Source organism: Aquarana catesbeiana, linkage group LG10 (assembly GCF_042186555.1).
Source record: "Aquarana catesbeiana isolate 2022-GZ linkage group LG10, ASM4218655v1, whole genome shotgun sequence".
Lineage (NCBI taxonomy): Eukaryota > Metazoa > Chordata > Amphibia > Anura > Ranidae > Aquarana > Aquarana catesbeiana.
The window spans coordinates 52,622,094-52,635,659 of record NC_133333.1 but is presented as its reverse complement, the minus strand read 5'-3'; the positions used below and the strand labels follow the sequence as shown (position 1 = coordinate 52,635,659).

The 13,566-nt window shown below is 41.8% G+C and overlaps 1 protein-coding gene across 3 annotated transcripts in view; it reads left to right on the top strand.

Annotated features, from left to right (window-relative positions):
* LOC141110685 (interferon regulatory factor 3-like) overlaps nucleotides 1-13,566 on the top strand; it is a 54,564-nt gene that overhangs the window by 22,096 nt on the left and 18,902 nt on the right. For 2 of the 3 annotated variants that reach the window (XM_073602183.1, XM_073602182.1), the window contains 4 exons: nucleotides 7,690-7,772; nucleotides 9,824-9,884; nucleotides 12,257-12,445; nucleotides 13,316-13,390. In XM_073602183.1, the coding sequence (XP_073458284.1) occupies nucleotides 7,690-7,772; nucleotides 9,824-9,884; nucleotides 12,257-12,445; nucleotides 13,316-13,390 (408 nt within the window). The remainder of the gene's footprint in view (nucleotides 1-7,689; nucleotides 7,773-9,823; nucleotides 9,885-12,256; nucleotides 12,446-13,315; nucleotides 13,391-13,566) is intronic. The other variant, XM_073602184.1, reaches the window with a different exon arrangement.

The window sequence follows — 13,566 nt, the reverse complement described above, 5'->3', positions numbered from 1 at the left end:
TTTGTCTCCTTAGACATTGTCTGGGGGGTCCCTCCATTGCAGCCGTCAAGATATATATAGATAATATGACCCCAAGATTGAGAATCAAGTCCCGAATGTGTATCGCACTACTTCCGGTTTTGGGGCAAGATGGCCGACCGGCGTGCATTGCAACCCTCACTATAAACCCTGTGTGATAGTAAGGAAGTGTTTCCGGTGGAGACCATGCGTTCCACGGATTATAAGTGTAATACATATGAAGTATAACTCCATATATAATGAACGAAGGGACTAACAAGTACCAGTATGTGGAACAAAAATATTCTTTTAAAAACAGACCAAAAAGATATGCACAGTGGTAGAGCTGAGAAGATGCCGCTCAGACACACAGTTACGACATCGCGCCTCAACGTCATGCGCCCCAGCAACGTCCGCACATTGCAGTCCAAGCACGTCGCCGCGCAACGACGTCATGCGCTCCAGCCACATCTGAAGCATGCGTTCCAACTAGCAAGAAAATGGATCACATAATTGCATGTCGGAAGTCTGAAAGGAACTAGAATATAACACTATAAAAGTGCTGTGTGATTGATAAACAATTGTAAAAATCAAATTTAATGGTAGAAAGGGCGTGCTCGAAATACTAAAGCATACTCCACGAGTAATCATATCTATAGTGTGATAGAAGGGCAATAAAATGAATGGTGTAAAGAATAGATAACCCATGTGGTGTAGCCAATACTTTAGCGAGGAGGGAGAGGCCAACGTGGTAGTGGTTTTCGCCGTCCTGGTCCCCACTCCTTTAGGGATTATGGTGGCCACACTTTTTAACAGCAAAAGGTTTTTATTTTACAGTAGCTACTGAGAAAAAAATAAAAAAATATCCAATTTGTTTACAGTGCACAGTTTAGTGAGGGATGCTGAAGAGTTGTAAAAGTGGGTGGAACTCCACTTTAAAGCAGAGCTCCACCCAAAAGAGGAAGTTCTGCTTTAAGGCCTCCTCCCCTGCTCCTCTTTCAGTAATGGCATTTTTGGGGAGAGTGGGGAGGGAGCGGGTACCCGATTTTGAAAGGTATCCACTTCCACTCCTATTGCCCCCCTCCCTGCACTGGGAGACATGACAGGTCCAGAAGACTGTGGGACCATTCACAATCCGCAGCGTGGCCCGCACAGTGGGCAACTGTGGGCTGCTTAAATACAACTCACGTTACATGCAACAAAAATGGAAATGGGCCCTTAGGGGTTTGGGAATCCAAGAGCTGGTGATTTTCTTACCATCAGCTGTCTCATAGCTAGAAAGCCAAATCATACAGAGTTCTATTTAGAGATTTCAACAGCAATTTCATGCAGATTATCATTTCAGCCTAAACACTCCCATCATATATTCCTGGCCATCCTGTGGGGTATTTATTTGAGAAAAAAATCAAAACATGGTGGGACATGGTCTCATTTGAACAATATCTCACAGCCAAGCTGATCCCTAGGAGACTCAGATGGGAAGTACCTCCCAATGATGGCCTTATGGATGAGCATTCGATGAGAGAATGGGAGAAATTTTTCACCGATAAAGGCCTTGAGCTGATCGAGTTTCTATTAGCACGCAAACGACGCAAGATGACCCTACTGGAAACCCAGATCGCTGAATTAAAAAGCTCTATTGAGTCTCATAAGGAGTCTGAAGAATTTCTTAGACTCGCAGCTGAGTTGAAAAACAAGCTAGTCAATTGGGACTATGAGACCCAAAATAAAAAGAAAAAGAAATATATAAGAGATTTTGAGGATTTTGGGAAAGGGAACATTTATAAATGGCAGAGTAAGCCAGGTGATTTAGTAACAGCCCCTTTACCACCAGTACCCACCAATAGAGAACCTCCATATACTCCTTTGCCTTCTCAGCGGGACGATGGTGATAATTGTGATCAGTTCGATTACAATAATCCAGCTACTCCTACCAATACCAACCCATTCAAGTCTGTACACAACAAAAGAGGTAAGAATAAGAAAGGAAGGGGGACAAGGAGGGAGGTCTATGAATCCCCATATAGACAATACCCTTGGAACCCCCCACATACAAATGATGTAACATATCAAGATGACACCTATTTTCCTGAAAGTGGGCAGAATTGGGGTTACAATGATAACCACTATTTTAATAAACCTCGTAGTATTCCCCCTAACAGAGGAAGAGGGTTCCAATCTTTTAGGAATCCAATTCCTACCCAGAATAGGTTTGCACCTCTACAGAATTCCGGACCTAGGAGGGGAGGGGATTTTTACAGGTCCCCAAGAGAGATGAGGAGGGGTGTCCCATTTATTCCACCCAACCCAGGGGGGAGGTCGAATGTGCCCCCACCCCTTGCAAATCCAGACAGTGGACTAAGAAAAAGAAAAATCAGAGAGGAAGGAGAGGAGGAAGGCGAACTCAAAAGAGTCAGACCACAGTAGGAGCGGGTATCTACAACCTTAGTGGCTCACCTTTGAGTGAGGACGAGATTAAGGTTTTAGATAAGGGCCTCAAGTATGCCCCTACCCGCAACCTAAATAAATTCCAAACCTACATCAGTTTGCAGAAATTTATCAGGTCTCTTAATATTAAGAAATACCATCTTTCTAATACCGCAGTACGGAATTCATCTAGTATCCACAAACCTTCAGTTATGCATTCAACTCTCCGTAACAAATCGGTCTTTAACCCCCCTAACCGAGATAATAAACATATGGAAGTGTTTAGGAATATGGTGATTAAAGACCTAGATACATTAAAAATCCGGAAAGTCAATGATCCATCATATATCAAAAGAGGTATCGAGTCTCTGATAGAACGTAAAGATCTGGTAATACGTCCAGCCGACAAGGGTGGGGGCTTGGTTGTCTTGAGCAAAACGTATTACAATAATGAAATGGAAAAAATGTTGGCCGATTATAATACTTATGTCCTACTTTCTAAGGATCCAATGCTCCAATTTAAAGAGGAGTTGCATTACCTTATAGCAAGAGGAAAACATATTGGTGTCCTTAGTGTAAAAGAAGCTTCTTATTTAGATCCTTTTTTTTGTCGCACTCCTATTATTTATTTCTTGCCCGAAATTCATAAAAACAGTACCCTTCCTCCTGGCCGCCCCATAGTCAATGGGATCGACTCAGTCTCTTCTAGACTGGGTCAATACATTGACTATTTCCTTCAGCCCATGGTTATGAAAACTCGATCTTTTGTAAAAGATACCAAACACATCATCCATATTTTAGAGTCTCTCCCACTTACATCTTCATGTGTACTAATCACAGCGGACGTCAGTTCCTTATACACTATCATTAGCCATGAAGATGCGTTAACTTCAGTACAGTGGGCTTTTGGTTCAGAGGATCTCACCAAAAGACATAAGAACTATATCTTAGATTGTTTGAGATTCTGCTTGGCCAAAAACTATTTTTGGTACAATAGACGTTTTTTTCTCCAAACAAGGGGTGTGGCAATGGGGGCTCGTTTTGCTCCCAGTGTTGCCAACTTGTTCATGGCACACTGGGAGGAAGAAGTGATTTATAAGGACACGCCTCCTGAACTCATCTGTTACCAACGGTACATTGATGATATTATTATGATTTGGGATGGCGATCGATCCGATCTTGATAGTTTTATGAAAAAATTGGATGAGAACAATAGAAATATTGTCCTTTCCTGGAATGTGGGTAAAGATCATGTCACGTATCTGGATCTTGATATTCATATAAAAGATAATGTGTTAGAGCTAAAAAATCATTTTAAACCCACGGACCGCAATGCGTACATTCCCCTAGGAAGTTGCCACCATTTACAATGGTTGTGCAACATTCCTAAGGGACAGTTTGTACGCATTAGGCGGAATTGCACACACGAGCAGGAATATCTTGCACAGTCTGAAGTTCTATCAGCTCGTTTTGTGCAAAAGGGATATAATAAATCTGATATTAAGAAACACATTAAGACCGTTCGTAAAATGGATAGAACGTCACTTGTTTCTAATAGACCTAGGGTCAAACAGGATGAAACAGGGAATATAAGAATCATTTTGGACTACAATGTCCAATACAAAAAATTTGAAAAGATCATTCGCAAATACTGGCCAATCTTGAAGCAGGATAAAACACTCGGCCCAGTTCTTCCCGAACGTCCACAGTTTGTGTACAAAAGGGCACCATCCCTAAGAGACAAGTTGGCCCCAGGTGTTATAGATCCACCTCGTGCGTTTCAAAATAGGATATCCAATATCTTGACAGGTTTCTATGCGTGTGGACGCTGTCCAGCATGTAAACAGGCTAGGGGGAACGTTAAGAAACGTAAAGAGTTTATCGCCACAGCAACTAAGAAGACCTATCAGATTAAAGACTTTATCACATGCTCCACGACAGGGGTGGTATATATTATGGAATGTGAATGCGGCTTACAATATGTGGGGAGAACTTCCCGACCTTTGCATGTCCGCATTGGTGAACACATCACTAATATTAAAAAAGGATTAGACTCACACAATGTTTCTAAACATTTTAAACTATGTCATAAACGTAATCCTACCAAATTAAAATTTTGGGGAGTCGAAAAGGTTACCCCCCATTGGAGAGGGGGTAATTTTATTAGACAATTGAGCCGCCGTGAGTCCTTCTGGGTATATGAGCTGCGCGTGGGAGTACCCACGGGGCTCAATGTTGAGTTCGATTTGAACTGCTTCATTTCTGATCGTTAAATAATCTATCAACAATTTTCCTATTCATTTTCTAGTGTCTCTTGATTTTTTATTTTTGTATTATGTTAATTATAGGACTGCCAATTATGTGTCTGAATAATTGATGATGACTATATTGTAAAAGGTGGCTGCAGGGAAGTGTTTTTTAAGTACATAATTTTATATATTTTAAAGTTCCATTTTTTATTTAATTTGTAACAGCTATGTTGTGGTAGCTTTTTTAATAATTATAATACAATTTTTCTCCAATTATGTTTCACTAATTGACCATAGTAAGGCTATTTTTTGTCCTGTTCACCAACGGAAAGTATCTCTGTACTGTGTGGCCAGCCAAACTGCTGCCCCTCCTATTTAGATCTGGGGCTTTGCAGAGGCTATGGGCTCGTTTCTTCCTCCTCTGCTTACACTTTTCTTAGCAGATGGGAGACTAACAGTATCATGTGACCCTTTGTCATCCAATCACAGCTCATCTCAATGTCCGTGTGATTGAATGAGGGAGGTACCCATAGACGAAGCGGTCACATGACCGGACGCAGCGTCAATGAGATGACGCGATCGCTTCCTGTATTTGCTTGTAATCACGCCCCATCCCGGAGCGTCAGCCTATGGCAGCGCCTTTATGCCCTGCCTGCATACTCCGGAGGGAGGGGCTGTACCATACAGGAAGTCATGTGATTCGGCGTCGAGTCATCATGACGCCGATCACTATGGTAACCTGTAAACGAAATTGAGCTCTCACCACTTCCTATTCCTGAGCGGTGCGTTCTGATTGGACGGTCACCGCTCGGGAGCTAATTAACAACAGATGATCAGATTAAGGGGGTTTATATAAATTACAGACTAGACCTAGGGGACCCTAAGACCGCTGAGGAAGTCCTGCTGGACGATACGCGTGCGGATTGGTTTTATCCCGGTTTAGACGTCACTGCAGCCACCTTATCACTCTTTGTCATCTGTAACTAATACGTGCCTTAACTCCCAGCACTGGGTATAGTGCTATATTTGTGAGTACCTGTCTTTAATAAAAGGATTCGTTTTTTAGCTACGCAGAGAGCACTATGTATTTTTCTTTATTTTATTTCATGCCTATTTTGGATGAATACTGTTGAACCCTAATAAGGAAGAGGTTACCGGTCTTTCCAGTCAAGATACCACCCTGACCACTAATTAGTGGTAAACGCTTATGAGACCTTCCTGTTAGTTCAGGGGTCCCTGCAATAAGGTGAGCGGTTTGACTGGCAAGAGGGGGAGCACAGATCTTAAGAGCACTGTGGATTTGCATGAAGCACCCTGCATCACCGCTGACACTCTCTATGTTTCTCCATTTATGGACGTTTAATGATTAGTATTTTCAGCGCTGCACTATTTATTTTTTATTGCATCCTGTGGTGCATGCCTGGGAAGCCTGAATTAAATACTGCTTTATAATGTCATTTTTTAAAGTTCGTACAATAATTCAAGAGAACCTGTATTGAAAGAAATATAGATGCTTTGCTAACCTTATTCTAAAAATGCTAGCTGCCTGGCAGTCTTTGGCTTCAATCATTTCTGAATCACTATGTGAAAATATGCAGATTGTGAAGTAAAAGCTCCTGAACTGCAAACATTATCTCGGTCAGTGATGGAAGTTTTTGGATCATAATGACAGCCAGGTAAGTAGCATTTTTAGAAAGAGGGCATTAGTGGCAACCTCGGCCTGCATGCTGGTGGATGGGAATTTTCAGTGATGCCTACTGCAAACAGCAAGTCTAATGCCCCGTACACGGTCGGACATTGATCGGACATTCTGACAACAAAATCCTAGGATTTTTTCTGACGGATGTTGGCTCAAACTTGTCTTGCATACACACGGTCACACAAAGTTGTTGGAAAATCCGATCATTCTAAACGCGGTGACGTAAAACACGTACGTCGGGACTATAAACGGGGCAGTAGCCAATAGTTCATCTCTTTATTTATTCTGAGCATGCGTGGCACTTTGTGCTTCGGATTTGTGTACACACGATCGGAAATTCCGACAACGGATTTTGTTGTCGGAAAATTTTATATCCTGCTCTCAAACTTTGTGTGCCGGAAAATCCGATGGAAAATGTGTGATGGAGCCTACACACAGTTGGAATGTCCAACAACAGGGTCCTATCACACATTTTCCATCGGAAAATCCGACCGTGTGTACGGGGCATTAGGCCTCTTTCACACGGACTGTCCGTTCAGGTCCGCCTGTCAGTTTTTTAGGCGGACCTGAACGGACACTCCATGGAGGTCTATGGAGCGTCGGATGTCAGCGGTGACATGTCCGCTGACATCTGACCCGCTCCGATCCGAAAAAGTGTAACGGAGGAAAAACCTACTTTTCCATCCGTTTTCGGATCGGATCGGGTGACGACGGACTCTACGGTCCGTCATCATCTGATCCCCCATAGGGGAGAGCGGCGCTCTGACAGGTCCGTTGCTGCACAGTGCAGCGACGGACCTGTCATCTTCCTGCTCAGCGGGGATCGGCGGAGCGATCCCCACTGAGCAAGCGGATGTTCACGGGGCGGATCATCACTGATCCACCCCATGTGAAAGAGCCTTTAAGGTGGCCATATACTGATAGAATTTCTTTTGTTTAGCCTGCAGGCTGAATAAACAAAATCTAACAGATTCCTTCATCCATGCTATACAGCACAGATGGACGGATCCCCATGCTGGGTTATAGTATTCTGAGGGCCTCTGCAGTTGGCTGTCAGAATACCCTGCTGTTTGGCTGACAATTTCCTGCCTGGCTCCTTTGATCTTCTAAGGATGTCACACAGGAGGTGAGTGACAGGACCACCCATTATGATTTTCCATGTAGAATTGTGTATGGCCAGTTTTAATCTGTATTAGTGAGATTTCCTACCCTGTGAACCTGATAGCTACGGATGCCACTTACCACTTAAAGAACATACCTGCTCAGTTTGTGTTCTCTTTATGTCCAATTTACTTTTTACTTTTCCACCACTTACAGCTGAGCAGTATGCTGCAATGGGTGGCCAGCCAGCTTTTCAACAGTCGGGTTCCTGTAGCCATCAGGCTGGGGGCACAGTGGAGGTGAGTTTTTCGACATTGATTACCCTGAGCTAAATTCTAAAGTCTATAATCAGTAATGGATATCAAAGGGCCCCTGCCCTTAGATCTAATTATTAGATTCAATTAGATGGATGCATAGCTCCCAACTGTCCCTGATTTTGAGGAACTGTTCCTCATTTGAAACAGTCCCTCTGTCCCTCTTTCCTCCTCATTTGCCCTAATTTTGGCCTGATCTATATAGCTGTATATAAAATGCACTATTTATCAAAAAGTGTTTCCCAGTTCTAAACCTTTTATCTAATTTCTAATTTGCTGCATTTGTATATTTCAAAAGCCAATATAAAGTAATAGTAGGCTAATAGGTGTCCCTCATTCTCATCTCAAAAAGTTGGGAGGCATGTGGATGGATAGATTACATGGATTAGATTAGATTAGATTAGATGGATAGATTACATAAAATTGATTGGATGGCTGGATTACATCGATTAGATTGAATGGATAGATGGATGAATTACATAGATTAGATTGGATAGATGTATAGATGGATGGCATAGATTAGATTGGATGGATGGATTACATAGATTAGATTGGATGGATGGATTACATACATTATATTGAATGGATGGATTGCATAGATTAGATTGGATGGATAGATGGATGACTTACATAGATTAGATTGGATGGATGTATAGATGGATGGCATAGATTAGATTAGATTGGATGGATGGATTACATAGATTGAATGGATGGATTGCATAGATTAGATTGGATAGATGGATGGACCTTAGATTGTAAACTCCTTGAGGGCAGGGACTGATGTGAATGTGCTATATACATATGTAAAGCACTGTGTAAATTGATGGTGCAAAATAAGTACCTGTAATAATAAATTACATAGATTAGATTAGATGGATGGTTTACATAGATTAGATTGAATGGATGGATGGATTATATAGAATAAATTGCATGGATGCATAGGTGGATTACATAGATTAGAATGGAAGGATTGATTACATAGGTTAGATTGGATGGATGGATTACATAGATTAGATTGGATGCATAAATGGATGGATTACATAGGTTCAATTTGTGGATGGATGGACATGAGAGCAGTTGGGGTACATTGAAGAATGCCTCCCATGTGTGGTGCTGTGGTCTACAGCATTTTTTCTATAGACCACGAGACCTGTGTGTACCCCAGGGGTTACCATAAGCAGGTTCAGGTGATGCTTCCTGCTATCACAATTACTCTATCAGTATATTAATACTCCATATATAAAACAGACCTGGGGAAGTATTAAATTATTAAAAGCAGAAAAGATGGCTTGAAAAACATTTATATACTATTGAGTGGAGGAGGTTGGGGGGGCACTAGTAAATAAATTACGTATATACACAAGTCATAACGTACTTGAAAAATAGTGAACTGCAGCATCCGGCATGTAGTAGACACCTTATCAAGGGATATACTGTACAAAGGATGGCAAACAATAATAGGCAGCATGCAGAATAACCATGTGTAAAAAAAAAAATAAGTGTAGATCAAACCAAATAGAATAGTAGAATGTATCCTTGTGTGCAATTTCAATAATAAATACCTCCACCAATGTGTATCCCTGGGTACTGAGGGTCCAATCCCACCACCCTCTGGACCGGAGCTCATTTCATCAGACTGATCTTCTTCTGTTTTTGCTGCAGTAACCATTGTGGTAGTGACAATACTGGTATGTAAACAAACTCACAGCCGCTATAGCAGCCAACAGTTTGTTTACATTTCTACACAAAGCTTTTTATTTACATTTATTCAGCTGCTTGATCACTTCTACATCTAAAAAAAATGCCACCCCACCCCACATCCGTCACCCCTCTTCCTGTGCCATGTGTCCTGAGCTTACCAGCCTCTTCTGACTGCTCAGGACCTCCATGATGGGTGTCAGGATGGGCGGCAGTGAGGGATCAGAGAACTCTTCATCATCTAACCAAAACAAACAAAATATTATGGCTGTAGTTTTGCTAAATGCTGATACAGGTTAATCTGGTTCAAACATATGTTTTGTTTGTTTTTTTCACAGTCTCAGCAAAGATTTATTTCAGAAAAAATGAAACACCTACAGCTTCTCCGAGATGACGCAGGTAAGACATTTTCTCGTACAAAGGGATTTGCTAGAAAAAAACCATATCATATATTCAAAAAAACAAGACCAGGAACAATGGAAATATACAGGATGCATTAGTTATTATTAGATTCACTCTATCATATAATATGATGCAACTTACCAATCATTAGATGTGGTAGCTGCATCAGTTTTCTTTTCTTATGCTTTTTTCCCTCTGTTTTCACCTGGTGAAAGAAAGAGAGAGTGAAAAAGTGAAAGAGAGAGAGAGAAAGAAAGCGAAAGAGAGGGAGAGAAATAGCAAAAGAGAGAAAGAAAGCGAGAAAGAACTTCAATATAAAACAAAGTTTGCTTTTGGGTTTAATATTGTTTCGTTCTAATGGCTTACTATGGTCTCTATACATTGGTTATTGCCCTTTTAAAGTGGTTGTAAACCCTAGGACAAGAAAAAAAAAAAAACACTACTAGCTCATTATGAATTACTTACCTGGTGCTGTGATTGGCTGAAGACGCGATGACGTCACTCCCGCATGCGTGCGGGAGCCGCCGGTAACGGCACACTCACTGAAGTACGTGCTGTTGCTTCAGTTTGCTTCAGTGCGCATGTTCCGATGATATCGACACGTGCAAATACAGGGCATATCTCCTAAGCCGTTCAGGTTCAGGAGATTTCCAGGGTAGCTACAGGTAAGCCTTAATATAGGCTTACCTGTAGCAAAAAGTGTGTTGTAAGGGTTTACAACCACTTTAAATAAGGATGGGTACTTGTGTGCTTTCTTTCATTATACTTTGTTTGGCCACCACTAGACACTTGTAGAATCCACCAGAAGTGGAGATGCTGGCAGCATTAAATAGTAGTTGTTCTCTTAGGCAGCTCATCTCCCCCTATTCCCCCTTCCAGCAGGGACTTGGCAATCTTTAAGCTTTCTAATTCTTGATGCAAACACAGAACAGGAGCTCTGGAGGAAAAAAATACTTAAATAACCTTAGTGCTTCTACAGTGTACATTGAGGATGAATAGCTCCACAGTGTCTGCATCTACAGAGGCCAGTTAGGGATTATTTTTTAACAGCTAATTTGTGGCTTTTTAGGAATGTGTAAATATTTGAATATCCACAGATTCACTTTAAACCTAACTTTTACCCTAACCCCTAACTTTAACTCTTTAGGCTAAACTCCAGGAATGATCTTTTTTATTTAAACTTACATTGGGCCAGCTTGGTTATATATGTAGTTATCCATGTGTCACATCCAGAAAGGCTGATGGAAATTCATTGTAGTAGTCCAGGGGTGTCAAACTCAATTTCATTGCCAGCCACATCAGAATTACTGGTTGTATTTATATGACTAGATGTCCAGAGCACCACACCCCCCACCTTACATCAGATGTCAAGAGGCCCCTCACCATCAGAAGTCAAGAGTCCCCCACCCTCCCTTACCTCACAGTGCACCCCCCCTTACCTTGTGCTTCTGTCAGAAAGAAGCTGGGGGCGTTGCTGGAAAGTAGAGATTGCAGGGTCTGCAAGAGGACCAGAGGAGGGCTGAAGTCTGCTGAATGCTGAGACCAGGGGAGGCAGAGACGAGGGGGTGCTGTGGCTGCACAGAGGCACAGGATCTGTAGGAGAAGTTCTGTCCTCCTATCTGCTGCCGACTGATGAGACAAGATGGGGCTCTTAGCCATGCACTGAGAGCCAGAACCAGCTTTCAATCAGACAGCTGGGTGGATCCCAACAATATGGTTGGGATCCCTCCAGAGCCTTGAACGGCTCTGTGACGTCAGCTGACAGTGGGCTATAGCCTGCTATAAGCTCACACTGAGGCTGGGTTCACACCTATGCAAATTGGATGCTGGTTTCCCTGCATCCAATTGGCATAGCAGGAGAATATGACCAGCTCTCTATGGAGCCAGTTCACATATCTCTGGGGTGGCTGCGGAGCGCACTGCACAGTGCGTCTTTGCCTCCGTTTCAGGGCCGAATTCAGGCAAAGATTCTGCCCTGATTCGTCCCTGAAACGGAGAATAGGGACGGACAGCGTTGCTGTGCGATCCATGGCCGGTTCAGGTGTGAACCGAGCCTGAGTGAAATGAAAGCAAAAGTAAGTGCACTTCTGTGACCCACAAGAGAAGCATGACTAAAAAAGCTATGCCCATACTTCTCTTTCAAAAGGAAAACACACCTGCCTCATAGTGCACCATAATGCACATATGTGCATACTGTGTGCATTGTGGTGCTCTGCATTCCCAAAAATAGGTACTTTTTTTTGTTTTTTGTTTTTTTGTCCATGGGCATGTATATATACCCAAGACCTTAGTCATGGCTGAACTGACCTTTTAAATGATTCAGTGTTTACTTTGACAACTATATTTGTTGTTTTTTTATACATTTTCAGCACTATATTGTGATCTGGAAGATTTCCAAAATCTTTATGCAATCCCGGATGCAATTACACCTGCTCAAAAAACTGATGACCATATTTTACCATCACAAGTACCTACGGAAGGTGCCGCTGCCTATTATGAGGGTGCCTATGCTGTTGGCAGCAAAGTTCCACCCGATGTAATCAGTGAAGTACAAGCTGGTAGGTAGTACAGTAGGTAACCTTGAGACTGAGGAGCTTTGGCATTACAGTACCAAATGTATGTTTTATCTAAATTATGCCTTTTCAAAAGAAATGTGTCAGTGTAACTCTGGGCATGAATAGATCGAATCTTGGCTGTTTCAGCATGGAGATTCAATCCATATATGAACAGGCTGGTTGTACTGAAGTTGCTCTATTGATCAACTTCAGTACAACTAGCCTTTCAGATTTTTTTAATTCGATCACTGCCGGCGGCTTTAGCCGCAGCAGTGACGATTGTGGTTCTGCCTTTCCTGCCAGAAGATCATAACACCGACTGTGTTGATTGGGGGAAATCAAGCAATATTCTTTCCTTCCACCCATGCCTCTGGACCTAAAGGAGCAGTAAACCCTTGCTGTGTGGACCAGCCCCACTACAAGGAGGAAGTTTCAAGTTGGGCTTTAATAAAACAAATACCATAAAAAATACTATATAAAATCTAGTGGTGGTAAATCAAACAAAATTGGACTCTTACTGATTTACTAACATCATATATGCCATTCAGAAATGAATTTGAAAGGATAGCGCTGGTTGGAGCAGCCCAGACCAGCTTGGTCAAAAATGTATATTTAGCATCATATTTTGTATAATTTACCTTTCATTTAAAGCCCTGATAAAGGCCTGTTCTCTGTCCCCTGAGCCTTGTTTTTTTATCTAAACTTGGAATAAATCTACATGTAGACAATTACATTTTGGTATGGATCTTCATTCTCAGATTCTGTCATATGACATTTTAGCCCTTGACACTATGACATTCCTCATATTTGTGAAGTTACAGTTTTAGTTCACTAATACCACATTTGTAATTCTAATATCTTCATTCTAAATAGGACATGTGCACCTGGATCAAGAACAGGAGACGTTTCAACAAAAAATATTGAGACACTTTACCTACAACTCCTTTGGTAAGAATTTACAAACTACTTGAGGAACATTGGTAGCAACCATTGGTCCCAAATTCTGAGAATGTCTGACAATTTGGTGCTTGGTAGTCACCACGGGTAGTTAAAAAAGATTTGTTAGTGCATAAGTGGTTTACTTACTCATGAGTACTAAGTAAAGATAGTTTAAGAAGGCCTGC